The sequence below is a fragment of the Pholcus phalangioides genome, unplaced genomic scaffold (genome assembly GCF_987345545.1).
Source record: "Pholcus phalangioides strain wild (caught in Gottingen) unplaced genomic scaffold, Ppha-v1.0 ptg000003l_1, whole genome shotgun sequence".
Lineage (NCBI taxonomy): Eukaryota > Metazoa > Arthropoda > Arachnida > Araneae > Pholcidae > Pholcus > Pholcus phalangioides.
This window is the reverse complement of record NW_028301596.1, coordinates 56930726-56958632: the sequence shown is the minus strand read 5'-3', so window position 1 is coordinate 56958632 and position 27907 is coordinate 56930726. Positions and strand designations below refer to the sequence as shown.

General features: G+C 41.7%; 2 protein-coding genes across 3 annotated transcripts; one reads left to right on the top strand and one right to left on the bottom strand.

Moving 5' to 3' along the window:
- Nucleotides 1–293: 293 nt before the first annotated feature.
- Nucleotides 294–27907, bottom strand: LOC149088939 (dipeptidyl peptidase 1-like). 2 transcript variants are annotated; one of them, XM_089251084.1, is made up of 7 exons: nucleotides 27456–27907; nucleotides 23432–23726; nucleotides 13219–13377; nucleotides 11903–12021; nucleotides 11633–11764; nucleotides 10177–10345; nucleotides 294–805 (listed from the first exon to the last, which is right to left on the bottom strand). In XM_089251084.1, the coding sequence occupies exons 1-7, from the start codon at nucleotides 27628–27630 to the stop codon at nucleotides 481–483; spliced, it is 1374 nt and encodes a 457-aa protein (XP_089107210.1). In that variant the 5' UTR covers nucleotides 27631–27907; the 3' UTR covers nucleotides 294–480. The 2 variants fall into 2 exon arrangements, with proteins under 2 accessions (XP_089107210.1, XP_089107218.1); XM_089251092.1 differs by lacking the exon at nucleotides 294–805 and adding an exon at nucleotides 8434–8962 and having other exon boundaries at nucleotides 27456–27747.
- polo (Serine/threonine-protein kinase polo) lies at nucleotides 15873–18237 on the top strand. Its single transcript, XM_089251072.1, has one exon. It carries the CDS (start codon nucleotides 16047–16049, stop codon nucleotides 17796–17798), a length of 1752 nt encoding a protein of 583 aa, XP_089107198.1. The 5' UTR covers nucleotides 15873–16046; the 3' UTR covers nucleotides 17799–18237.

The window sequence follows — 27907 nt, the reverse complement described above, 5'->3', positions numbered from 1 at the left end:
TACCATTGAAATTTAATTTTCACTTTATCTCAAACAGTAGAGCCGATCTAACAAAACCAATGCCAGATTTAAAATCAACGCCCGAAAATCATTGCCAGATTTTAGGATGAAATGCCTGATAAAATCCCATCTTTAAGAACAAAACCAGAGTAGATGAGTATAATTAATTGTACAAAAACTCCGTTGGAGATTTACTATTTCACTATAAAACGAATAAAAGACAAAAGTATCCGTTTTACTATATACAGTGCAGATCTTCCAAACAAATCAATTCTTTCAAATGAATGAGACTGTTTTGAGAACCAAACATTTTATTTGTACTCAAATAACACTGAAATAAAATAATAAAATAAACAAGTCAAATAACGTACATTTACAAGTCAAAATCGATTCGAGTGAAACTCTAAAAAAGATTACGAATCATGTAGATAAGAATGTCATTTCTTCATATTTTCTTTTATGCATATAACTAAAGGGTCATCAGGGTATCGGTGTTGATGCGACCCCGAGGCTTTCGATTCCGCATTCGTTGTTGCCTCTGCGGATGCGGAAAAATCCGTCTTCACCCCAAGACGTGCCCCAGCTGTTCTTTACGATCCAATACTTCTCTCCGGTTTCGGTGTCAGCTCCGTATCCGACGACCAACACGGCGTGGTTGGTGATGAAAAAGGGGTTGAACCCGTCCCTCAATCCCGTGTGATGGTATATGCCACCGCTGTACTGCTGGAAGTCCGGGTACACCTCGAAACCGACGGCGATCGGTCCGTTCCGAACCAATTCCAATCTCATCAACTCTTCGTTACACCTGCAATGGAAAATGATACGCAGTCGGTATGGGATTAGAGATACTTTAGAACGGAAAATAATAATTAAAAAAAAATGTCATTTTGAAGCAGGTTTCAGAGGTTTTACTCGTTAGGGGCCGTTCAAGTATTACGTCATCATCGATGGAGGGGGGGGGGGGTTTCCGATTTGCTGACTTTTTATGACAAGGAGGGACGGGGGGGGGGGTGTTTGGATAATGTTTACGTCATTAATCACCCTTTATGAAAATATGAGTTAGGATTCAGAGGAGCAGAGCTGATGACGAAATTTTGCTGACAAAGGGGGGGAGGGGGGTCAGCGTTTTGCTGACAAGGACGGAGGGGGGGTCAAAAATTTGCTTACGTAATACTTGAACGGCCCCTTATTTGTTACCGGATGTTAAACAACACGCAAGAGCAAGTTTGAAAACCCTGACGTGATTTGGCAGGATGGCGATTTGCAGGGTTAGACCTGTGAATGGCTGAGAGCCAAAATAGTCTCATGAGTGGTTAGAGTTGGATCGCTCCGAACATTCTTTTTTCACGTTCACATCATACGTCTTAATAGCATCATGGAATCATGGTTGCCAATTTACGTCCTTAATCTCGAAAATCTTAACGGCGCAACGGGGGTCGACTGAAATTGCGTTTTCCAACTCCGACGCACAAATGCGAAATCTCAAATTCAAATTTATAAAATTATCTCCCACATAGAGCTGGCAGACCCTTAACAAAATTAAATATACAAACATTTTCAAGATGTCATTTTCATTTCGATTTGAATGATAGATGGCAGCACTTTTAACACGTATCGAGTTTGGGTCATCGAAGCATTTTGAACACATATAGCATGCACATCTCAGACTCATAGGCAATGTACGTTAGGGATACATATGCATGAAAAAAAAAACAACTCGAAAAAAAATAACTCGCATGCACCTACTCGCTAGAAATTCTTAAGAAAAATGTGTATGAGGTGTATAGAAGGACCGCAACTAGATACTTTGTTAGCCGGGGCAAGCATGCATTTTGGCGACCCCGTGTAATGTAGAAAGAGCAGTTAAAGAGTGAATTCGGCACCTCCACTAGTCTAGCTTCAGGGTCACCAGCTCCCTCCCCCTAGTTGCGTCCCAGGATATCTGTAACCTATAACGATTTTAACACTGATTACTACGGATGTAAACTCCGTATGGGATTGAAATTTGAGTTTTTGGGCAGTTTGGCTGTGGTCTGAACTGAAATGTCGACAATATCGGGGGGGGGGGGATATTAACTTGATGCTCTTCACTCGCAGTATAACGAGCTTTTTTTTTTTAACTCATACACATTATTTTCTGGCAAAGGATTCCTACTTGCCTGTTAAGGTCACTCTACTGACCATCCAATGGATATTCTGTCCAGAGAAAGCTAAACACGGATAAAAAGGCTTTCGAGTCATTGTGCACGTAATTTGAGGGCGATTCTTACCGATTCTAATGGAATGGATCGAGAAGAATCATTTGATGCCCATTTTAGACTACTACTGCTACTAAACCACACATGCATCTCATTCACATTCAAGATGTCTGCGGCGTCACACTCTTTTTTCAGACGTCAACGCTGACCGTCGTCTCTTTGTCTGCTCAGTGAATGTTAGAACTATAACGTTAAAAAGTACGTAAAAACGACACAAACAGTACGTAAAAACGACACAAACAGTACTTAAAATAGTGTGAAACTCAGTAACGTGTATTAATTAACCAGTAATTATGGACTGTCGTGCTCAAAACATTAACTGCTCAATGCTATATCATGTGAGTATTTGAAGCGGGTGAGTGCTCCTCCGCATTTTCACGCAATTTTTACCATCAAATGGAAAAAAATCTGTCCACTTGCTTATGGCGAAGGATGATTCAGAGCTGAACGTAGTAAGAGACTTAGCCAGAGAGGCAGGACTCAGTGCAGAAAATGAAAAGATGTACACAGACAAATTACTCCCGTGATTAAAAAATAACAACAAATTAAGCCACAAAGTTGGAGAGGATAGCAGGGCCACCACTAGAGGGTAGCAGGTGGGGTCTGGTGTCCCGGACGCTGGACCAAGAGGGGGCACAAATTTCACCCTTTACCTCCTCTAATATTACGCGGGGGGGGGGGTGACAAAATGTACGCTTGCCCCGGCTGGCCAAGCATCAAGTTGCAGCCCTGGAGGATAATCTTTCGCATTACTCTTATCGGTCTACTGCATCTATCTGAATAATTCCACGGACGAAATTAGATTAAACCTTGAAAAAAGCTTCTTGTTTGCAATGGAAAAGCCATGCCAACACGCGAAAAGAATCGAATTCCTTCTCAGGAGAGAGCTTTTCAAAGAGAAGGAGAAATCAGCAAAAGCATATCGCAAAAAAAATAATGCAGTCTCGTTCTAAATAAAAAATCGGCTACAACGAAGCCAAAGAAAAACAACAAAAAAAATATAGAAGGCCGAGATAATATACACAGAATCAGCCCCTCACCCCGACCAGGGACTCTAGAATAAATAATCAATCAAACAATTACAATAGCGATAACGATGAAGAAATCGATTGCGGGCCCGCTATCGACTCGCCGGCAATCAATTCTCAAGTAAACACGGGTAATCTGGCATCAACCTCAAGCGAGGCCTCCAATGCTCGAAACTGAACAAAATTAAACGATGGTTTCATCAGAGTAGGATCGAAAAGGGAAAAAATCAAAAAAGCAAACATTCCACCACTGGTTTTTATACTCTTGCTAAGATAATTGGCTTCGCGACTAGGCCAAAATTCGTAGTAATTGCGAAATCCCTAATTGCAAAACTGTAGGAAACAGAACTTACATATACACATACACAACAAACGATCATAGGAAAAACATCAAAATTTCTCACTACTACTAAACCAGACATGCACATCGTCCACATTCCTCTGCGGAACTTCTGACGAATTGCCACATGTTGGAATGTGTGTGTGTGTACAGTGAATCTTCCGTGAAGTTTGTTTCTGTGTAATGCTTGTTATGTGTAGTGCTTTCTTTCAAACCGAGCACAACTCAGGTCTATCACCATCTATGGGCGATTTTTACTACCTAGTGAGTTGTGCCGGAAGTGTAACTGTGTGTGTACCCAACAGTCTGAATGCGTATTTAGTGTTCTGTTTGATTTTTTCAGTGCCGCCATCTATATTTCAGAAGTGAAGTGAGTGATTTGTTATGATTGAATTATATTTGTAAGTCTGTTGCTCTCTGTGGCGAGACTTTTTAAAGGGGAGATCGGCTCGCATTCGCGCCTTGAAGTTGGAAATCGCAGGAAACCAACTTCAACCGACCACCACTGCGGCGACGGTGGGGTTTGAACCCGAATCCTCGCGATGCGAGCCTGTCACTATGACCACTCGACCACCACAGCGGCGAAATTTCTTACTGATAAAAAAATTTCATATCACACGTATCAATTACAAACAGAAAGGACAAATTTGTAATTGAAGGGCTCCCAGGAAATGTAAACCCGGAACACATCAGGAACGAATTCCAAGATAAAGAGTGTTTCCCTATCATGACAATAAATTACTTTAATGGAATGATTCTTTCCATTTTCTTAATGCAGGTACTGATAGAAATAAAAGAAATCGCCAACATTATCGACGATAACGCTGCATGAATGACGATAAATGCTGAAGACACCACTCCCAAAAGCGCTCGAAAAAAATGCATAATTGTGCGATAGATAATACTTCGAAGGAAACACCAAACAAACTGGATCTATCTGTATTCATTCTTTCGTAATGAAATATCGGAACTTTTTAAACTTAGTATAATGTAGTACACTCTTGAATTCATGTTTGGCATCACAGTGCGAAACAAAACAGAAGAACAAATGGCGTGAGGGAATTATCAAGTCTGTTTTATTTGCGATCCCAAGGCGATTCGTGGCTGTGTCTGGCTATTATAGAAATGATTCGCTGCGCAAAGTCTCGCAAACAACGAACAACAGTAAAACAGAAACAACAAATCCGTGTCGAACTTCAGGCGCCGTATTCGTGTAGAAGACACAGCGAGAGAACTTGCGCGACGAAGGCGATGACAGTCACCAGGTACAGGGAATACGAAGGGCTTGCTGCTGGTGATATCGAAGGATAGTAGTCGTCGTCGTCAACGGGATGCCCAACACTGTCCACTTGCCGAGGAGTCTCATTGTCGGATCCTTTTTGTCGGACCTCTCGTGGTCTTGGATCCTCTTTGTCCGAGGTGTGCTCTTTGAACGAGGAAGACGACGACACGCAGGTCTCTGTCGAAACGTCCCAGATGCCGTTGTCGTGCCGCTGGCGACATCTATTGCAGTAACTCCAGTGGACGGAATCTGCTTCGGACGCCGACGAAGACGAGCGGTCATCGCAGCCGTACTGTTCGATACCGCGGGCCAGCAGTGCTGAAAGTGAGTCTTCACCGATCGCAATTTCTCCCCCTGCCGTCCCCGACCTCTGCTGCTGTTCATCGCTGGACTCCAATTCCGAAGCGTCATCGGCGGTGATGGACTTGTTGGTGACGTCCGTAACGCTTCTCTGAACGTCTGAGTCTTCCTCCGGAGGTGGCGTTTTTACTTTCGCCATCATTTTGCGAGTACTCTTCGGACGAGGAGGACACCTCTTCTTTTTCTTGGATAGCTGTAGGTTTTTCTGGACAGCGTCTCTAACGTCTGAGGACGCAACTGCCGTTTCTTCAAGTACTTCAGGTGCGTAACGTTTTTCAAGTGAGCTCGTGGCAGTTTCAGCATCCAGTTCGGATCTGGCGTTAACGATGCCCGATTCCTCGCCTCTCAACGGCTGCTTTTTGCTGACGGCATTCAGTCGTGTAGCGCACATCATCCCCCTGCCGGAATTCTTTTGAACTATCGACAAAACCGACCTACAACGGGAATCGTCAGGAAATCCCACGTTCTTCGCAGAAAACGGATTCGGGTCACAAGATGACACAAACTCATCGTTAGGTGGCACGTCCGGGAGAAGAGTCGACGAACTAGAGTTAATACAACAGCTGTCGTAATGGTTCGAACCCGAAAGGCTTGTGAGTCTTGGAGCAGCGCTTTCCGTCGCTTGGTTCGGATCGACGGTGTCACTGGGTACCGAGAACAACGTCTTCAAACACAGTGATCGTATGACGGGGTCAGTGTAACTTTTTGAGCAGGACTTTTTGTCGGCGACCATCCCTAGATCGTTCTCGTTCCAGAACAACTTCTTAATGCTTCGAGATGAGACCAGTTCTGCGTCGTTCTCGGTATGCGATCCGCGACTGTTGCTCGTTTCATGTGACGCAGCGGAGGTCGATCCGGAACCCTTGTGTGGCACTGTGGTAGAGCGATTACTTGCGGTGGCGATCCCACTGTTCACCACCACATCTGCGTAGGTTTTGGCATAACATTCCGGTGGGTTTTCAGTTGAATTGTACATCTCCGTAGGAATGTACTCTACCTCTTCTCCCTCTTCGGATGTTGGAGACTGGACATCAGCGTCATATTCGGACGCCTCGTTATCATTGTTCACAACAAGGTAACTTTTCGCGGTCGAGTCTCTGAGTTGGGTGTTGTCGGCACTTATCCCTTCGCTGTCCATCACTTCGGGTGTCACATTGGTGTCACGAACACTTGCGCAGTCCCATTCTTCCACCGCAATTCCTTCCCCGTCGCCAGCGCTAGTGTGAGCATCGTTTTGGTCGGATGCTCGCAGTTTCATCTTCGTCGCGTCACAATCCAGTGCCGGTGCTAGTACATCATTAGGAGAGTCAGGGTTGTCTGTGACAACGGGTGATCGGTACGCGACACTACTGTAGCCGGCACAGGTGTCCGCGACGAAAGCTTTCTCGGATAAAATTTCAGGTCCAGCTTGGTTTCGCCACCAAAGCCCGTACTCCAAGGCCGCGGACGTGACCGGGTCGCTGGCGTTCGTGCTCTTCTCCAGGAGGGACTTGATGACGGTCGCCATCGAATTCGTGCTGCTGATCCTCCGGGCCGTCTCGGGAAAGGCGGCAACGACTTCGGATGCGAGCTGGCCGTCGATGGCGGTGGGAGAGGAACGGCGCCTTTCTGGAACCGGGACCCGTCGCTCGTCCCGATCGTCGTTGAATCCGTCGACCATGAGCGGGGATCCGTCGAAGCGATCGTCGACCAGACGGATTCCGTTGCTGGTATCGACGGTGTACGTCCTCGCGAAATGCCTGTTGTCGTAGCGCCTGGGCTGAGGCTGCGTTTGCTTGCCCGAGGCTTTTCCGTCCTGGCATCTGTAGAAGCTCTCGAGTGACATCACTCTCTCTGACTATAGACCCTTCCTTACGGAAAATTTGGTAGGTGGAATATTTATTCGAACTATCTCCCCTGGCTGATATATACCCAACCTTTCTCGGAAATGAATTATTCCTAAATTTGCCTAAAAAAACTCGTAGCTTTCTTGTTATACACAATGAAACTAATTGAAATCGTCTCGAGAGCTATTCTTTTATCAAATCGAGCAAAAGGTGTGCCTTTTTGTCGACTCAAAACTACTCCAGAAATAACATTTTTGTAAATTCGGCGCAGAATTCCCCCTGCAGCAATGATATTGTATCCATCAATAATTAGAATTATTGATGGATACAATATACAGGGTGATTACTTGATATCCATTACCGCAAATTACTGACAATCGGTTGATCCAAAGGCATACTTCCAATCAGAAAAATTATCCAAATAACGCGTAAAACTCAGATGCGTTATTTATGTTGCCAGGGGTAACTTAAATATAAAAATTAACTTTTTATACGGACCCCCCCCCCCACATCCCCCGTCCTCAAAAACTCAATTGTAAATTTGTTGCCCTGTCTCTCCTGAGACCAACAAAAGAAATTCCACGTTTCTAAGTGTAATATTCATTGAGATATTTTTTTGAATCAAAAAATCGGAGAAAAGTTGGGGAAGAAAAGCAAAAACCACAACGGCCAACGATTCTTTCCCTCATTAATTAATGCTGTTCTTCCTCAACTTTCGTCCGATTTTTGAATTCAAATATCTTTGTGAATATTGCACTTGAAAATGTGGAATCCCTTTTCCAGACCTTCAAGTCTAGCTACGCTTATGGTGGTAATTTTTACGACGAAGCTGAGGCCACAAAAAGTTCATGAATATACGATTCAACTCATATTCCTCAGTAAATACGGTTCGTCTGCAAACCATAGGATGACACTTCCCCCCCCCCCAAAAAAAAAAAACCAAAATTGCCTCGTGTAAGCCACTAAAACTCGGGGGCAGATCAATATCCCGGGGCCACGAATTTTAATGTTTCTCAATCTGATTTGTGTACCCTTGGAGTTCGGAACCTCTACCTAGTTAAGGCCGTATTGTTAGGGGGATAGCTGCTGCACAAAAGACGATCATCAGAAATTTCGAAATGATTCCAAACTATCCAATCGATATAATCTCGGCAACTGATCCTCATCACGAGCTTATCCATTTCAGAGTTTGGTTGAAATCGGACGTGTTCGGCTGAGCAACCTGTTTATTCTTAGAATACGGGACTCTTAACCAACGAACCGACACGTTATGGTCACGGTCAGCCTGTGAAATGACTTCACTCATTCTGTCATAATAATTCACAGCCGAATTCTAAAATTGAAGAAAATTATTTTATTTTCTGATATATGTAATTAATAGGATTCACACATTATAGCGGATATCCAAACACAATATAGCGGATATCCAAACACAATATAGCGGATATCCAAACACAATATAGCGGATATCCAAACACAATATAGCGGATATCCAAACACAATATAGCGGTAGAAATACACTGTTATGGTGCTTTTCGAATCCCTAAGGTATAGGAGTGACGCTCACGGCAATGCTCTCGATGCCGCATTCGTTGGTGCCCCTGCGGATGCGGAAAAATCCGTCTTCGCCCCAAGAGGTTCCCCAACTGTTCTTCACGATCCAGTATTTCTCTCCGGTGTGCCCATCGGTTCCGTATCCCGTTATGAGCACGACGTGGTTCGTGATGAAGAACGGGTTGTACCCATCCCTAAGTCCCGTGTGATGGTACACGCCTCCTCTGTACTGATGGAAGTCCGGGTACACTTCGAAAGAAACGGCGACGGGTCCGTTTCGGACGAGTTCCAGTTTCATCAGCTCCTCGTTGCATCTGCATCGATAAAAAAGAAATGACAGAAGGAAACACTTGTTGGGGTTGGTCGACCGTTCTTTTCATCACTCCAAAACACTATCTAGCTTGACCTAGAGTTAGCAGATTTGAAAATTGAAAAAAGAGGGCGCCTGTGCATGCACCCTTAGTAACATCACTTTCCCAATTTCCACAACAGATGGCGTCACGTTACTGACACCCCCCCCCCTCCGCCATCGCAACAGTTTTTCTCCGCAACTAAAACAGAACCGGCAAAAAAAAGCAATACAAGAACAAATCCGTCTCCCTTTGCTTACAATACGTTGTTTCCGACGTTCGGTTAGTTTTACTACTTTGCCTGGAGCATGGAAAGATGTTTTCCTTGGCAAAGAACCTTTTCCTTTTCGTCGGGCGACTAATTCGGAAGAGTGGTCAAATTTGAGGAAAGAGTTGTCAAGAAAACTAGAGTAGAATCGGAAAACAGCGGGAAAACCATAAATCCTCCTCCAGAGTAAAGGAAAGGTCAGTGAGCGACCAAAAGAGTGGCCTAGAGTGTATGAGCATGTGTGCGCTGTATTTTAATCTGGAAATGTGCTGCGCTGGTCACTTAAGTAATGCAGAACTGCACCGTTGATCACTTAAGTGAACCGTAAAATGTGCCGCTTTGTTAATTTCACAAAATTAGGTTTGAAGTCGCGGGCAATATCAGATGACTCCGAGAGCCACATTAAGCCAGCGGGCCATGGTTCGAGCATGTTTGATTTAAGGCGTTTTACGTTCTTGAGCGTCAAAAATAAAGTACCTCACACCCCAATGCTTCATGCCCCCCACCCATTTCCCCCATTCATATCATGTCATGCCGAACCCGCCTTTAATGAGATTCAAGTTTTATAGATTTGAATGTTTTTTTGAACCGAAATTTCGCCACCCGGGTGCACGTGCCGTAATACAGCCCATGATGGGATCTTTGATGGGCTCTTTCATGGAGCCTGAAGCAACCCTCTCCCCATTTGGGGGTGGGGGGATGCCATGCCTAACCCCTACTTCAAGAAAGTTTGAAGTATAATAGACATTTGGTTTTAAAACCGAAATTTCGCTACCCCTAATAATAATTTCACTTGCCCTAATAAGCTGAACCATAACTACATAGATAATGACTCATTAATGAATAAATAATGAATAAACGATTTTGTACGTGTACTTTGTACATGTAAAACTTAATAAAATATACTCACGCTCCATAATAGCCTCCAATGTATTTATAGTGGGCAACGTAGTAGCGTTTGCAACGTTTTTCGGAGCATTTGCTGTCCTGTCCGACGTATGGGTTGCATTCCTCAGGGACGACACCAAAGTCCTGGGCGTATTTACCTGCTATCAAATACGGGAAACCACCCTCGCATCCTGAAGCGAAAAAAAAATTAAATTAACTTTCTAACAGCAAAAGCAATCAATTATAGATCAGCGTTTTTCCCAAGATACAGGGTAGTTATAAATGAACTGACACTACTCAGACGTACGTAGCGTCCATTCTGACGAACGATATGTATATACTGTATTTTGATGAAGCTTGGTTTTTTTTTTTTTTGATACATGGACCGTGGAGGGCACAAATGTTTTTGACCACCAGTGACAGTTTTTTATTCCAGTCATATTTTTCCCATGGTTTTAATTAAATACGTCCACCACAACGAGCACTACATAGGTCGGTGTAGTGCCAGTATAGTTAAACGTAGGGCGAGCGCCGATGGATGGAGAGCCTTCATTTCCCAGCCAACTCCACTGGTTGGAAATTGCCGTATGGCGATATATGACAGGAGTTGGTGTGCGGTAAAGTAGCAGTATAATTAAACTCTGAGTATGTAGCGTCCGAAGTGGCAGACGTATTTCATTGAAACCATGGGAGAAAAGATAACTGCGATAAATAAAGCCCCACTTTTTCACTTTTCACATGGTGGTCAAAAATCGAACTTCCCCCCCCCCCCCCCCCACACATGGTCTTTCCCCCAGAGTTCGCCAATACGCATCTAGATGCGTGATTCACGCACCAAAATTTAATTTTTACTCCTTCGAATTTCGTTGAGGAGTGAAAATACACCTCAATTAATCCTCCTAGATTTTAGGCAATTTTTTTAAATAGAGTTATTCCTCACTGACAAAAAGAAGAAATAATACCCCTCATTTTACAAAAAATACTCCTTGTAATTTGGGAGAGAGAAGTGAAAATTCTTCAAACTTATTTTTTTGGATAACACTGGTCCTTATATCCTGTATACAGTACCAAGTTTCATCAAAGTACCTCTATCACAATGGGCACCACATACGTCTGAGTAGTGGTTTATTTATAACCACCCATGTTAAAACACTAGTAATGTTATATTACTCATAGTAAAACGTAGCAGGGTTTATGCTCGTTTTTTTTTATTAATAGCAGCAATATGACTGAGGTTGAATGAAATGGCCGACTGCACATGACCCCCCCCCCCCACAAGGGTGGGGCTGACAGGGCTTCAGCCCGGAGGCCAGGGATGATTCTTCATCATTTTTTTCCCACACTATAAATTCAATATGGGGGGGGGGGGAAAGGTGTCAGCTTTGGGTACGTGGGGGACCATGCAATTCCAATATGGCAATAAACTGAATGAGATAAAATGGTAGAAAATGTTAGCAAATGAAAAAAACTGAAATTACCCTGTGCGTACTCGGAGCAACTGACTACGTCTTGCGGAGAGAAAACGGGCGTGGAGGTGTTGTTCGTCATGATTCTGAGCCGGGCTTCCAACATGGCCATCGAAGCAAAGGCGAAGCAGCTTCCACAATTACCTGTAAGCATTGCAGATCAGTTTCAATCAAGCTCGCCCAGTAAAAAGAAAATTATATCTCATTGAATTTTTTTACGTTACGAAATTCAGTGATGAACGCCGTATTATGAAATACAGCACCATCACCACCACCGCTCACCTTGGTTCCTCACCGGTGAAACATAATTCACACCGTTCACGTTCCTCCAATCAAACTCCGCTGGAAGCTCTGATGCCAACTTGGCATGGTACCTTGTCACTGGGGCGGTTGGTGGCATCCTTATTCGTAAAAACAAAATAGGAAAGAATTTCAAGCACATGATAATGTACACGTTGCGTTCCCTACATTTTACCATTGTAATATTGACTCCAATGATTCTACTACCAATCGAGATCCAGTCCAGCTTACTGTCCCTCCCGTATTCTGAAGAAATCTCTCACCAAGGTACCTAAAGGGCCTTCTACCAAAGCCTAGAGAGTATTATCTAGGAGGTTTTGCCTCTGCACAGGACTTTTAGCAAGCCTTCGCGGTTTTTCCAAGAATCTTATTGTGTGAGAAATAAAAATAATAATGTCTATATTCCCTTCCCTGAATTTCTGTCCTCTTTTTCGCCCTTCCCTGAATTTCCTTCCCCTTCGCCGCACACACATTTCCTGAATTTTTTCCCCTTCTTTACTTTCTCTCTGAATTTCACTCTGATTCGCGCTCCTCACTGAATTTTTGTTCTCTTTCGCCTTTTCCTAAATTTGCCTTCTTTTGCCATTCCCTAAATCTCCCACCCCTTTCCTTTTTCTCTGAATTTTTGCCCTAATTTGCCCCTCGCTTTATTTCTGTTGATTTTTGCCCTTCCCCGAATTTCTGTCCTCTTTTTCCATTCCCTGAATTTCTATCCTCTTTCGCTTTTTCTCCCTGAATTTCTATCCTCTTTCGCTTTTTCTCCTTGAATTTTTTCCCCTTCTTTGCTTTTCCTCTGAATTTCTGTCCTCGTTTGTCCTTCCCGAGTTTCTTCCCTCCTTTGCTTTTCCTTTTTCTGCATAGGCATGGATTCAGAGTGACATGTTGGAAGGTGTGATTAATTGGGTAGCTTCATTAAGTCATACATTATTTTACGGACATGTTTTATTACTTTATTTTTTCCATATTATTTGGCTCCTGAGGGTGGGGTGATCACCCCCATCGGCTCCACCTGGATCCACGCCTATTTCTGCCTCCCCTTTTTTCCCTTATTTTCCTGCCCTTCTTTTTCCTTTTTGGCTTCTGGAGTCCGTAAGATTCTAAGAGGAGGTTCTACCACTCGGGCATTGATTCCTATAACTCGAAAGGTTCTCTCTCTTCAAAAAGAATGAACTAATGATCAATTACAAATCAAATTTTATTTAAATCTTTTATATAGTGTAATAAGGTCCATTTCTTTTATAAATTGCATCTTGAGAGAGAGGAAAAGGAATTGGTAATAGTAGAGGAGACACACATACCCGTGAATTCTAGATTTCAATCCTCCTCCTCTCTTGATGACATCCGACAGTCTCTTGAGATTGTTCTCCTCGTAGGATGTCGCCCACCAGGATTTCTGGACTTTATTGATCATGTCGATGAATATGGTACTGGGTCTTGAAACTTCGTGGGGCATGAATCTGTTGTAATAGAGAAGCATTCAAAGGAATCAGTAAAATGGGGGAAAAAAGTTACATTAATTATACCATAGAAATCAATACACAGTAAAACCTGTCAATAACGATACTGTAGAGACCAGTGTTATCCAAAAAAAAAAAAAAAAATTTGTAGAGTTATTAATTTCACGCCACTCCAAAATTTTAAGGTGCAATTTTGTAAAAAGCGGGGGGGGGGGCATTTTTTTAAAATTAAAAACAGAGAAATGATTCTACTAAAAAAATACCAAAAATTTGAAGGAGTATTTTCACTCCTCAACGGAATTTGAAGGAGTAAAATTGAATTTCGATGCGTGATAAAAAATAGAATAGACCTAGAAAAAATATTTTTACACAGGCAGTTTATTGTTGTAGACCAGGGGTTCTTAACTTATAGGCCGCGACCCAAACTTGGATCACCGGGGCTTCCAAGATGGGTCGTTCAAATCCACTAATCACCAGGGACTCTTGAGCTATTCGTTCCAAATCGGAATTTGTTTCGCAAGAACTTCCGAAGAGGGTCAAAAGAACCCCCTAGCAGCCAACGATTTTCTAAGCTTTTTTTTTCAAACCGACCACAATTTACGTCTATCGCCATCTATGGGCATTTTACTACCTAGTGAGTTGTGCCGGAAGTGTATGTACCTAATAGTCTGAGTGCGTATCTAATGTTGTGTATGATTTTTTAGTGTCATCTCAAAAAGGTTAAAAACTGTTGTAGACAGTTTGAGCATTTGCGCTATTTCCTATCGAACCGGAATTTCGCCGGGACCAAAGATATCGTTATAGCAGCCATTGGGGTGCGGTCTCACCGGGTCCCGTGCCTTGAGGGTCCCCCCCCCCCCGCACTCACGGTAATAAAAATGAAAAAATATCTGTCAATTAATTTTTTTTTAATTAAGTCTGTCTTTTTACCCCTCGGCTGTGGCCACCACATCCAGAACGGGGGCCGTTAGCCTGAAATCATTGAGGGGGGGGGCAGACCATCCGGAGCAAGATTTTTCACGAATTCCCCACTTTGATGAATTTTTTATGTATAAAAAAACAATTACCTTTGTTGGACAACTGCAAACTCAACTTTTGCGGGTGCCATAGCTATGCCACCACACAGTTTGGGAATCGCTGAGATACTACTATACATAGTCGATCCCGCTTATAACGTTCCCATTTAGAATGTTTTCCCGCTTAGTACGATTTACTTTCGTGGTCCCAAAACTCTAAGTAATTCTCATTAAGATTCCCCGTTTAAAGCGTTTTCCCGCCTACAACGTTTTTCATGACAATTTTTTGAAAAACGTTATAAGCGGGATCCACTGTACATCATGGGCGGTGATACGGAGGGAGGGCCGTGGTGGGCATTGCCCCCCCCCCCAGCGTCAAAGGTGGACTCGACTGATCTAATGTATAAATGTATATATGAATTGACATCATCATCATCATCGTGACCCCCCCCCCCCCAGACTTCCAAGTCTATTTCCGCCTATGCTGTACATATGCTGCACAAACTGGTGAACTGTGAATTTATTTAATCTAAAAAGAATAATACTATTTAAAGGTTTTCTTCAAGTGTTTTTCAAAATGTTTTTTCTTATCGTTCGACAGGAAAATGTGATTAAATTAATTTGATTTTGCTGGCGTGAAATTTTAGTTTGAAATTGCCGCATTTGTGAATTTCATAAATTTTTTGGAACTAGTAGTGTCATCTGTCAGTGTTTACATAAACTATAGCGGATAAGCCCAAGGAAATTTATTTGCCGCTAGATGTCAGCGTAGATACTGTATATTTTGAATTTGATTGTAGACAAAAAACTGAAAGTGGTTATGAAGTCCGTAGACAACTTTGCACTATGACGTAACTTAGAACCCCTTAATACTAGTGGCTATACTTAATACTATGGCCATACTTAATACAGGCGTCTTAACGTAACTTATTCAATCACCAAGAAGAAAAAAATGACCCTGATCAGGAAGTCGGTAAAACATTTTTATCTCTATGACGTCATGAGGGTAATAAATGACAAACTAACAGAGAAATGCTATCACTCAATGAGAGTTATAACTATCGGTAAAACCAAGGCTTCGAATAACGATTAGTATTAAATTTATTAGTTGTGCAACACTGAAGTATCAAGTGAAAAACAATTCCCTGACTATGACGTCATTCCAATCCCTCTGTGAATCACAAGCATCTTTCTAAACACCGTAGGTTCTCCACAGCAAATGAGAACTCCTCAAAAAATTATAAATAGAAGAAAGCATGTTTAAATTATATCGATTACAAAGATTGTAAAATCATGGTTTGTATAAAAGGGTAAGTGTTTATTTAATGAGTAGGTAAATCATTGAAATATCAACTGGAAAAAAAAATTTTCCGACTATGACGTCAAGTTAACATTTCGTCCAATCAAAAACAACACGATTTCGAACACCGTAGATATTTTTGGAACCAGCTGTTGCAAAGGCAGCGCACGGATACGATTCATATATCGGTCGTTTTTTTTTCTTTTCTCTGAACGCTCGAGATTTGAATCCGTCATTGTATGTCGGCGAAACAACACGGTAATTAATCTCATTATTGTGTTTGTTTTTAATTGAGATTTTAGTAATTATTTAAAGAATAATCGCGTAATTATCCACGCGTGATAATTCGAGAGATGGGAGACGCAGCCAAAGATACAATTCCGATGGAAGTAATCGATCCTAAGACGAACGTCCGTTACGTGCGGGGACGTTTCCTGGGCAAGGGCGGTTTCGCCAAGTGCTACGAGTTCACCAACTCCAACACGGGAACCCCGTTTGCGGGCAAGGTGGTCTCTAAGAGCATCCTCAACAAGCCCCATCACAAATCCAAGATGTTCCAGGAGATATCCATCCACCAGAGCATCTCCCACAAATACATAGTGAAATTCTACACCTACTTCGAGGATGACGACAACCTCTACATCATCCTCGAGCTGTGCCGCAAGCGCTCCCTGATGGAGATGCACAAGCGCAGAAAGGCGCTCACCCTGCCCGAGGTGAGGTACTTCATGAAGCAGATCCTCCTAGCGTGCGATCACCTGCACACCAGCAAGATCATCCACAGAGACCTGAAGCTGGGAAACCTGTTCCTCGACGACAACATGGATGTGAAGGTTGGAGATTTCGGACTTGCGACCCGCGTCACGTTCGAGGGCGAAAGGAAGAAGACCCTGTGCGGGACCCCCAACTACATAGCGCCAGAGATCCTCAGCAAGAAGGGCCACAGCTACGAGGTAGACATTTGGTCTCTCGGGTGCATAATGTACACCCTGCTGGTGGGCACGCCTCCTTTTGAGACGTCGTCCCTGAGGTCAACTTACAGCAAGATAAAGAAGAACGACTATCATCTGCCAAGGGAGCTGGACCACGATGCCCAGGTCCTCATCAGAAAGATGCTACACCCACAGCCTCTCTTGCGACCAAGTCCGGCAAAGATATTGGGACACAGCTTCTTCGTGAATCAGCCGATTCCAAGCAAGCTGCCGACATCTTGCCTCACTATGCAACCCAGGCTGGCGGCTAATGTTACGGGAATATCGCATTCACCAAACGTGAATGTAAATGTTAGGAGACCCCTAGTGGAGAAAGATCAGATCCCGCAGAATGTGGAGAGGATCGCCGCGAAGGATAACGTGCAAGGAAAGAAGTTAAAACCTTCAGAGAACATGGTTCTCGGAGAGGAAATCACGACAACTGTCCACCAGCCTCCATCGGATTATTACATAGGGGACCTGCTCCAGCAGTTGCTGTCAGTCATTGGGAGCTGCCCGCGCCAGCGTTTCACTGGCCAGGAAGAAGACGCCCAAGACCCAGCTTCCGTACCCTTCATATGGATCAGCAAGTGGGTCGACTACAGTGATAAGTACGGGCTCGGCTACCAGCTCTGCGATAACAGTAAAGCCGTCCTGTACAATGACAAGACCAGACTGATCCTGCTTGCAGATGGCGTCAGTCTCCACTACATCGACCAAAACTCCAGTGCAGCTTTCTACACCACTCAGGACTACCCTCCGATCCTCGAGAAGAAAGTGAAGCTCCTGATGTACTTCATCACGTATATGGCTGAAAACCTACTGAAGGCGGGTGAGTCGGCGACGCCGAGGGAGAATGACGTCATGAGCCAGGTGCCGTACCTGCGTCAGTGGTTCCGCACTAAGGCCGGAATGATATTCCACTTGACCAACGGCACCCTGCAGATCAACATGTTCAAGGACCACACCAAAGTCATCATTTGTCCCGTCATGGGAGCCGTTTCATACATCGACGAGAAGAAGAACTTCACCACTTACAAGTTCAAGCTCATTGAGAAGTTTGGTTGTCCTGCGGTTCTCGCCGATCGGTTGCAATATGCGAAAACCGTAGTGGATAAATACTTGTTGAAATGAGCTTTTTTAATGTGATTCGTGATGATTCCCCCATATGTTTTTGTGTATTGTGATGTACTAGTTGTGTTTAGTTTTGATTATCCTTAAGCAACGATTCCAAAACAATTATAATTTCCCTTGATAATTCTGAATGTTTTAAGGAACAATTGTGCATTTACTTTATATTTTAATGTCGTCAAAGATACAGTTGAATGCGTTGTCGTTTTAAGTGGTCTTTTTTAATTTTCATTATTTTATTTTTGAGATCGAATGGGAAATGTATTTTTTAGTTCTCGTTACTGGATTATGTGATTGCCAGTGTATTTTTATATATATATACTGATTCTATCATTATATAAACTATGCTTTGTATAATATATGGAGGTCATGCCTTGAGAAAGTTGTGTGTCGTGTTCTGATACTTTATTCTTAAAGCTAAAATAAATTTTATGTATGACCATTTTCTAGTTGGTAATCCCTTATGGTTAATTTTTTTCCCCGTAAGCGTGATCAGTGACAAAGTCTGACTTTTTATGTGTCAAGATTGACAACCCAGAATGCTGTGTTTTTCTACATTTTCTGTCATATTTCTATTGATTAAGGGTCATTCAAGTATTATGTCAGCATCAAAGGGTTTCCGGATTTGATGACAGGGGGGGGGGGATTGAAGGTTGCTTATGTCATCAACCACCCCTTTTTGAAGATATTAAATATTCTAAGCTGCTGCTGAAATTTTACTGACAGTGGGGGGGGGGGTCAAAAATGGCTGAAAATCTGCTTACGTAATACTTGAATGGCCCCTTATAACATTTTAGATTGATTTATTTGCCAAACAGTATTTTTTGTGTAATTGTATGTGTTCTTTGTCAGCCACCTTGAATTGACCGTTGAGAAAGCAGTGATGTAGGTTAATTTTCTGAAAGTGGTCAGCTCCAAGGTGGCAACTTTTTCCACGCCAAGCCATCGTAATTTTTGCTGCTGTCAATTCGAGACAGCCAAGAGAAGTTACACAATTATAATGAATAAAGTTATTGCATGAATCAATCTAATATGCAATAATGTGGGATAGTCAATCGGAATGTGCAGGAGGGATGGAGTGGGTAACTACGGAAATGGTACAGCTTTGGTATAAGGTCCAATTTGGCAATTTTTGGTGATTTTTTTTTTCCATCGCCAAACACGTCCAATGAAAAGTCACCAATGCAATCAGACACCAAAAAAATTTACAGCAGGGAAAATATAACGGAAATTAAGCATATTAATGAAAATATTACTTTCTAGACTAAACATCAAAGCAACGTAAGGTATCCAGACTCTCTTAAATAGACAACAGCCCTCTTTGTTGTATAAATAAATATTCTGAATGGAAAAAATAATAAACCGACAAGGGTATGCAAAAAAGTAATTGATATTAAGATACGTGATAGAATAGTATCCGTATTTATACAGTGAGTATGTGGACTCACTGTATACATACACCAACAATAACATAAATTTCCCATAAGTTATGATCAGCGACAAAGTGGTGACCTTTTATGTGTCAAAATTAGCAACCTGACAGCCATATTTTTTCTCACCTGACAGCCTAATTTGTATTTGTTGCTAGTTTATGGCAACCCTTCGTTAACCGCATTAATTCACTGCATATATTTGTTTTTGTTTTTCATGGGAAAATGTTTTTGTAGTTATCAACATTTCGATTAACTATCGCACAGTACTGCATATTAGATTGATTCATGTAATAAATATATTTGTGTAACTTTTGTTGGCCATCTTGAATTGACCACAGCAAAAACGATGACAGCTTGGCATGGCAAAAAAAAGTTGCCGCATTATAACACTGATTGCTCTTATTGCAAATTAACCCTGACTGCGGCAGTTTAATGCCTATTTATCGTCTGATTGGTGAATTCCTAATACAAGTTAAACTGTTATTTTGGTGGGGGTTTTTTTTTCTAAAAAATGGGACAAATCCCATGTGTCATGGTGACTAGAAATCTGTATTGGTGCTTAAAATTTTCTAGTTGTAAATAGTTGAAAATTTTTGGCGACAAAAAGGCCCCAAAACAGAATATACCAAAAATCGTGATGCAGAAGAATTTCTGGAAAAATTTTGATAAATGAATAAAGAAAGGAACTGCGTAGAAAAACTATGGGAATTATCACCGCAGAACGTTTTTTGCCAGCTAAGTGTTTGGTGTTGAGCATTCTGCTTTAAGGCAAAAGGATAGACAATATATTGAAAAATCAATCTCTGTAATTAATGTCAAGCCTATATTAATTTACATCAGATAATATTGGTTCAATCGGGTTAAAATCAATTACTTATAAAGCCCAGGTCGCCATGGTGACTAAAAAAATTATATTGGCACCTAAAATTTTTCTTTGTGGTTATAGAATTGGCTTCTGAGGGCAACACTAATTTTTGTGACTTCATGTCAATAAAGCCTTGGAAAAGAAAAAAAAATATTTTTGATCATTTCCCTCGGGGATTGGGTCGTGCCAAAATGTTTTGTTTTTTTTTTTCAAATTGTCAAGCCTTTTGGCGTAGGCTTCCATCTACCACTTCGATTAGATCAGGGGTTCTCAACCGGTGCACCTCCCAGGGGCTCTGCGACGACTTGAGGAAAATAATATAAATAAGTAAATTTTTGATAGATAAATAAGAAGCCTAGAAGGTATACTGGCCATAAAAATTCTGTACAAAAAAGGGTTCCGCCATAGAAATTATATACTGGATTACTCGATTTAACTGGATTCATAAAAACCAGAAAAATAACCTAAATAAAAAGCGGTTTGCAGGGTTAGCATCGCTAGGTCACTGGAATTTTTTTAAGACTGAAAAAAACAAAACAGCCAATAGGTGGCATTGGCATACACAAGTCAAAGAAAAGATGCGCAAATAATGAACAGAATGCCTCCAAATCATTTATTGCAGCAGTATGTGTTCCACATGACCACCACAGGGGATAGCACATTGCAGGCGCGTCACAAATCCAGCAACGGCAGGGTGCAGCAGGTCCATATACACGGTTTACAATGGTGAATTGGTTGTGGATTAGGAGTGCAAGTTCTTATAACTCTCGTTTGCATATTTCCACTAAAGTTGCTTGTACCAATGCCACCTATCGGTCGTTTTTTTCCCCTGTCAAAAAGTTCCCGTGACCTAGGGATGCAAACTTTTTTATTTTGGTTATTTTTCCGGTTTTTATGAATTTTTAAAGTTTCTACGGACTCTTTGCCCACCCTGTATATGTTGCTGATCCAAAAAAAGGGTGCTCACTGTTGATACAATGAGTTCATGAAAATTTCTGGTTGGCACCCAATTTTTTTCTTTTTTTTAAAGCTTTTCAATACATGTTTCATTGTTGAATCTGTTTTGTTTCTTAGCACCTCTTCCCCTCTCTTCAGTGTCGAATTTTCTACAACTCTAGAAACAAAGTTCCAGCTAGACGATTTGTGTGGGCATACCACTGAATCGATTGATGTATGTGCTCTGGCCAAACTTGTGTGTGTGTGGGGTGGAACATAAGCAATGTAAGCATTATAGGATTGGGATTAGCCCCCATAAGCAGAAGGTTTTGCCTTGATCTACAACAGGCCCCCCAGCTGACTGAAAATGTTCTGCGGGAAGATTCCTTTATGGTGCTTTTTATACGGGAAAGTTCTTTTCTTAAAATTCGTCCTGAGATTGTTCTGCGACCCAGGTTGAAGTTTTTACCTTATTCTGCTTTGGGGAGGATTGAATCACACATGGATGTTTTGTCAGTCTCTAAATACTTGTGATTCAAATTTGCCATTCCAGAAATTATGGGGTATTCTATGGACTTGCCAAGTCCAGACACAACGATAACCAGGACTTCACAAATCCCAGGTCGCCATGGCAACTAAAAAATTTGTATTGGCACCTTAAATTTGCTGTGTGTAATTTACTAGCTTGGGCAAACAAAACTCTTGGCTCTCAAAATAATTGGTTGTCGCTTAGATTTTTTTGATTTGTGAAACCCTGCTAATGGGACTAACTAGGCTGGAAGCAGGGCCATCTTAATTCAGTGAAACCCTCTTTTACAGCAAAATAGTAATTTCCCCTTGTAAAATAAAAGTATGCATTTCAAACACCTAATTAACGTTCCTCCTTTTTCACGAGCAAATTTTTTAATACCATTGGTGTCTGTAAAAGGGGTTTTACTGTAGTAACCGTTCCCCTCTGCCTAAATTTGTTAATAGCGACAGTACCCAATTGTCCGGGGAAAATATGTTGTAAAAATTTTGTATGTGTTTTTTTTACACAAAATAAAGTGTTCCAGACTCTGCCACGGAGCTGGGCTGGAAGAGATCTCGGCAACAGGATAAGTCCAGTGGCAAAGTTCTGGCGTTCATTCATTCCCCTCTGCCTTCAATCTGGGAAACCAAATTTGAGGCACGAATGCCAGCTGGTGTCTCATTGAAAAAAATTCTCCAGAGAGAGCAGGCAGTCCTACAACATGAAAAATTCAAGCATTCGCCGTCTTCAAAATATGGAACACGGGTGGCAGCACTAGCAAGTGCATGAAATAAGCAAAAGTCAGACAACATGCATATACATACACTCACACAACACCTTCCAACATTTACTGATTCGTTAGAAATTCTTCAGAGGAATGTGTACAAGGTGCATGTTTGGTGACGACCTTTCCAGGGCCATCTTGAGAGCATGATGGATCTCCCTACCCGACAGGAAATGCATGCTTACCAATTTACATGCTTAATCTTGGCCAGAACTCATTAGCATAAGCGCATCCATTAAAATGTCACCACCTCTGTGCCCACAAGTATGATATAATTGGTGTTAACGCATATCCAATGCCAATACATTATACTGGCTTTCATAACATTAACACCATTTATGTCATACTTGTGCGCAGAGGTGGTGACACGTATCATTTTAGGGAGTCTCAACCATAGCCCCCCACATCCTGGAGCAGGGGCCCCAGACAGATCTTTTACGGAACCTCCAGACCAGACTTTCACAGGCCCCTTAGGGGTCATTCAAGTATTACGTCAGCTTCGAGGAGTGGGGGGGGGGTTCGGATTTGCTGACTTTCGATGACAAGAGGGGGAAGGGAGGTTTGAAGGTCACTTATGTCATCAACCACCCTTTTTGAAGATATGAAATATTCTAAGCTGCTGGTAGGGGGTCAAAAATGGCTGAAAATCTGCTTACGTAATACTTGAATGACCCCTTATGATAAATTTATTGCTTGAAAAAAACAAAAAAATGATGAGAATCGTTTTGGGGCCATGGTCTCAACACCCTCCCAAAAAATGATTCTGCAACCTTAAGTGACAGCAAACCTGCAACCTTAAGTTACTTAAGTTATTTCTAAGTTATTTACTTAGTTACCTTAACTACCTTAGTTACTTACTTACTACCTTAAGTTATTTCTGCAACCTTAAGTTAACAGAGTATTACTCGTGGCATACTCTGTGGAACACGGGGAGTTGTTTCTGAAGGACCCAAATAAAAAACCTTAAGTGCCCTTAGACTCCGGCTTCGTGAGCTTATCGGTGCACTATTTGGCCCACGATGCTGTTAAGATAGCTTTGCCTGGTTGGCCCGTGCGTTGAGATTGCCCATGGCTCCAAAAATAATCCGAAAAGTGATCAAGACTTACAAGAGGTCTTTCTGTACGTGGTATTTCGGAGGCAGGGACTGCTTCTTCTTGGCTGCATAGCAGGCCCAGTTCTTACCGAGCACGTCGTGGCTCCAACCTGGCAGCGTGGTGTCGCAAATACTTGTGATGTTGGCCCCTTCCTGCTTGTACATTGAGAAGGCGAAGTACTTCCTGTAGTTGATGGTCACCTCGAAGCCCTGGTTGTATATGATGGTCCAGTGTCCCTTGTTGCCGAGTCCGTCCACGACCAGGTTTGGAAACATCAGTTCCAAGTCATAGGAGTACACCGCGGGTCCTGCAAATATGTAATAAGGGTCGCATATTCAACAGGGATAAAAAATACCAGCATTGGCATACCCTAATCCTTAGGGTAGGCCCAAGGTATAGTCTTGGCGGAAGATTTGACGCCCCCTCCGGGAAGTGACAAGGTGGGCATGAAAAAAAGCGCCCTAAACATGGGCGAAGATACGGGGGGTGCGTCGGAGGGCATTGCCCCCCCAGCGTCAAAGGTGACTTATCTAATGTGTATATGCATATATGAATTGACGTCATCGTGCCCCCCCCCCAGACTTCCAAGTCTATTCCGCCTATGCCCCTAGAATATCACTACTTGAGGGACCCTGTTCCCTTTATATTTTCAGCTTTCTGCGTCCTGGACTACAGGACCCCCCCCCCCCCATACTCCTATTTGTCGGGGGAGGAGGCAGCATCCAGGGAGGATATTTCTTCTTTAATAATCGTAAAAATATAAAAATTTACGAGCCGTAGAATGGGAAGTGGCTGCTGCCAAAAGTGTTTGGGTCACAGTCGCCATCCCCCGAATTCGCGAGACGGTCCTGTGTGGGCATTAAAATATTCAACAAAAAAACAACAACAGGGGTCCTTCAAGTTTCTCTCTTCATCAGACCCCGATCGAATAATTCCAACATAGAAAAAGCCGGATGAGCTACAGCCCAGGGACCCCATGAATATTATGGTTATCGTTTTTAAGACTTTAAATTAGGAGTTCTTAACCTTTTGCGTCGCGTTTCACAGACCCCTTTTACCAATAAAGTCGAAAGGCCACGGACTCCCCCCCCCCCCACATACTGTAAAAGAAATGCCACGGACCCCTTATACTATAAAGGCCATGGACATGGCCCCCCATATTCTGGAGCAGGGCCCCTAGGCTGGGATCTTTTGCGGACCCTTCTATAGTTAATTTATAGCGTGAAAAAAAACGAAAAATATGTGTAACGGGTTCCGTGGCTAGAGCCCTGACCATAGACTTAAGATATAAATAGACCGCGCACGCTATTCATAAAACTTGTCGAACGTGAAGAAAAGATGAGCAGTATTGTCGGGGAAAGAACAGGTTCTGCGCTATTACATTTGGCGCGTTTTCGCAGAAGCTAGGATGTTGCTGTAACGAAATTTGACTCAATTCGATCAAGTTGATGAAAACTTTCCTTCATTTTTTCAATGAATTTCACTCATTTTTATGTGAAATATTTAGGGAGTATCAGATTTGAAAAAATAAATTCTATAAAATAAACAAATATTGGAAAACGGAACAACGTATATGTTGTAAAACCTAATTCATTTATATTTTTAAATATTCTCTTCATTCACTTTGTCGCTTTTAATTTCGAAAATTTATTTATACTAGGGGTTATTAAAACAAAAATATATCTTTCCAGAACATTACAATTACTCTATATACTCATAATTAATGTATAATTAATTATAATGCATCATATTATGTTATGTAATGTAACACATTCACACTCATACCATATTCAGTCATGAAATAATATTCAAACAATAAGAAAAAGTTTCATTTCTAACATTCCTGAAAAACCTTTTATAACCTCATCACACAAAACTGTAAACACTTACATAATATTTATTTCAGGATTAAAATAGATTTTACTCAAGAAAATTACAGAATCTCATCATCAATTTCTCTAAATTATAAGAATTAAAATTCCATGTAGAGTATATATGTAATAATTTAAAGTGTGTATATATATATATATAATATTTTAAGATATAATATTTCATATAATATAATATTTACACATGTCACATATATATATATATATATATACACATATATATATGTGACATATGTAATCTCTTCGCTCCAAAAGTATGCATATGTTAATCTTAATTTAAGGTATTAAATCGTTTTTAGAATGATTCTTTTTCAAGATAACATCTGAGGTACACAATATATGACTTCAGGTCTTAGTACAGATATTGACTCAAAAAATCAATTGAATAATTAATTTTCTTGTTTGAAGCGGCAATTTCACATACAACAAACATAAATTAATGAATAAAAAAATTTCTTTTCTGTAATAGTTTTATCTCAGGTGTGAAGAGGGGTAAAAATACTATTATTTTTAAAGGTTGTTATGCATTTTTATGCAAAACTGCAATTGTCTAGAGGGGGGGGGGGAAGTTTTCCTCACATTCTATTTAAATAGAATATTTTTCATAAATTTCTCCTTCTGAAAAGCATATTTTCTTCCAAGTTGAGCAAAAGTCGAATGAACTCACTAGCTCGCCAAATCTCGCCAAATCTTGCGGAGACGTATATTTCAGTTAAAACTTCATAAAACTCACAATTTCAATCATTTATTGCCAAAAATTCTATTAAAACATTTAATAATGATTCATGACATTTGAATTTTACCAAAACTTGGAACTTTAATTGAATTAAATCCAAAATGGAGTCGTTAAAAACTGAGATTACGTCAGAAATCCATTGCATCGTCAATTTAATATTCCAATTTTTAATTTATAAGAAGGGGAATAAGCAAAAAAGTATTCCCTTGTGAAAGGATACTGGTCCCCCTTTCCTAAACCGCTCAGAACATCCGAAAGCTGCGCAAGCGTTGGCCATTCTAATCAAAAATAAGACAGTGCGTGTAGATCGTCATACGAGTAGCCATAAGGAAAGCATTGCCAGCGAGATTCCCTGACCAGCCTTTCGACTGGAGTCACGTGACTCCGGATCTTTGCTTCACATTGTAACCCCTCGCGCGCACTCTATAGTATTATTACTCTGTGGCCCTGACAGCCCCGCCCTTGTGGGGATCACGAACCCCCCCCCCTCCCCAAAAAAAAAAAAAGTACTGTCAAACAAAGGTGACGGAACCCTCATACCATAAAAAGAAAGGTCATGGAACTCTTCTTTTACCATAGAGTGAAGGCCACAGACCATTTCGAAGGTTTTTTTAACAGCTGGCTGATGCGCAGATATATTTAAGAAAGTGAGAAAATATTCTGGAATGCCTTTGCGGGGAATCGAACCCTCGTCTTTTCACTTTGTACCAATAAAAAACACACAGACCTTTTGTACCAATGAAATGAAGACCACGGACCCGTCATACCGTGAAAGAAAGGCCAACGGCGTCGCAAAGTGGGGGGAAGCCAGAGTCTACCACAATGTTAGAAAAAGATATGGAGTAACATGCACATCAGTCTTTTGTTTTATTGCTAACAGTAGGTCTCCGCTCTAAATGTCAGTTTTCTCCCTCTTCCGAATTTCTAGCTACGGCCCTGGACCTCTCATACCATAAAATGGAGGCCACGGATCTCTTGAACCAATAAAATGTAGGTCATAGACAACTTTCCAGAATAACATTAAACATAAACGTATATGAGTTAATTATCTTCTCATCAAAGCTCACTGACCTCTTGAAGCCTTTTTTTTCATAGCGCTGATCTAGGGCGTTTATCTATGTTTAGCTTCGTGGAATCGTCCCGTATTTTACGGGGCAGATAAATTTTTTCCTAATTTTGGCTCTTGGGAGAGGAGATCGCTCCCTCTGGAGCCGCGCATGCTTCCTAAGGATCTCTGGTAAAAACCCCTGCTTTTTCAAATTTACTAGAAATGAGTCCGTGAAAAATCCCGGCCTGGGGGGGGGGGTTCGGAAAAGGTGGGGGAAACGTCGGATTTTGAATTAATCCAAGGAATCTCATATCATCGGTGCAAAAAGTAATAGGAAAATAAAAGCGTGATCTCTGGACTGACCTTTAAATTTTGAGCAGTCCAGGTCCGAGGAGCTGCTCCTCTCGCCTTCGTAGAACGTCCAGACTCCGTGTATGTCCTCATAAGTGCAATTTGCTGGTGTGTCCGCTCGTGTTACGGGACAGTATAACGAGGCGATGATGCCCAACAGGGCGAAAATCAAGCCCTTTGTCATCATTTAAGGTATTCTATAAAAATTTAGTAATGAGATGGGGCCCTTTATGTGTACAGTAATCACAATGACGAGCCCTTTAAAAAGTCTGATCGAACCTAGATGGCTTTTATCAACATCAATAACATGGATCAGCTGATCAGCTCGCGATTTTTATCAGGAGGCGTTCAAAGTTCAGGCTTCCTTTTCGTTATGTGTTGCAGAGAAGAACGCAAATGCTTGGCGTTATCGATGTGTCCCGATATACTTTTTATTTATGGACACGCAGAGAGGGAAATCTTCT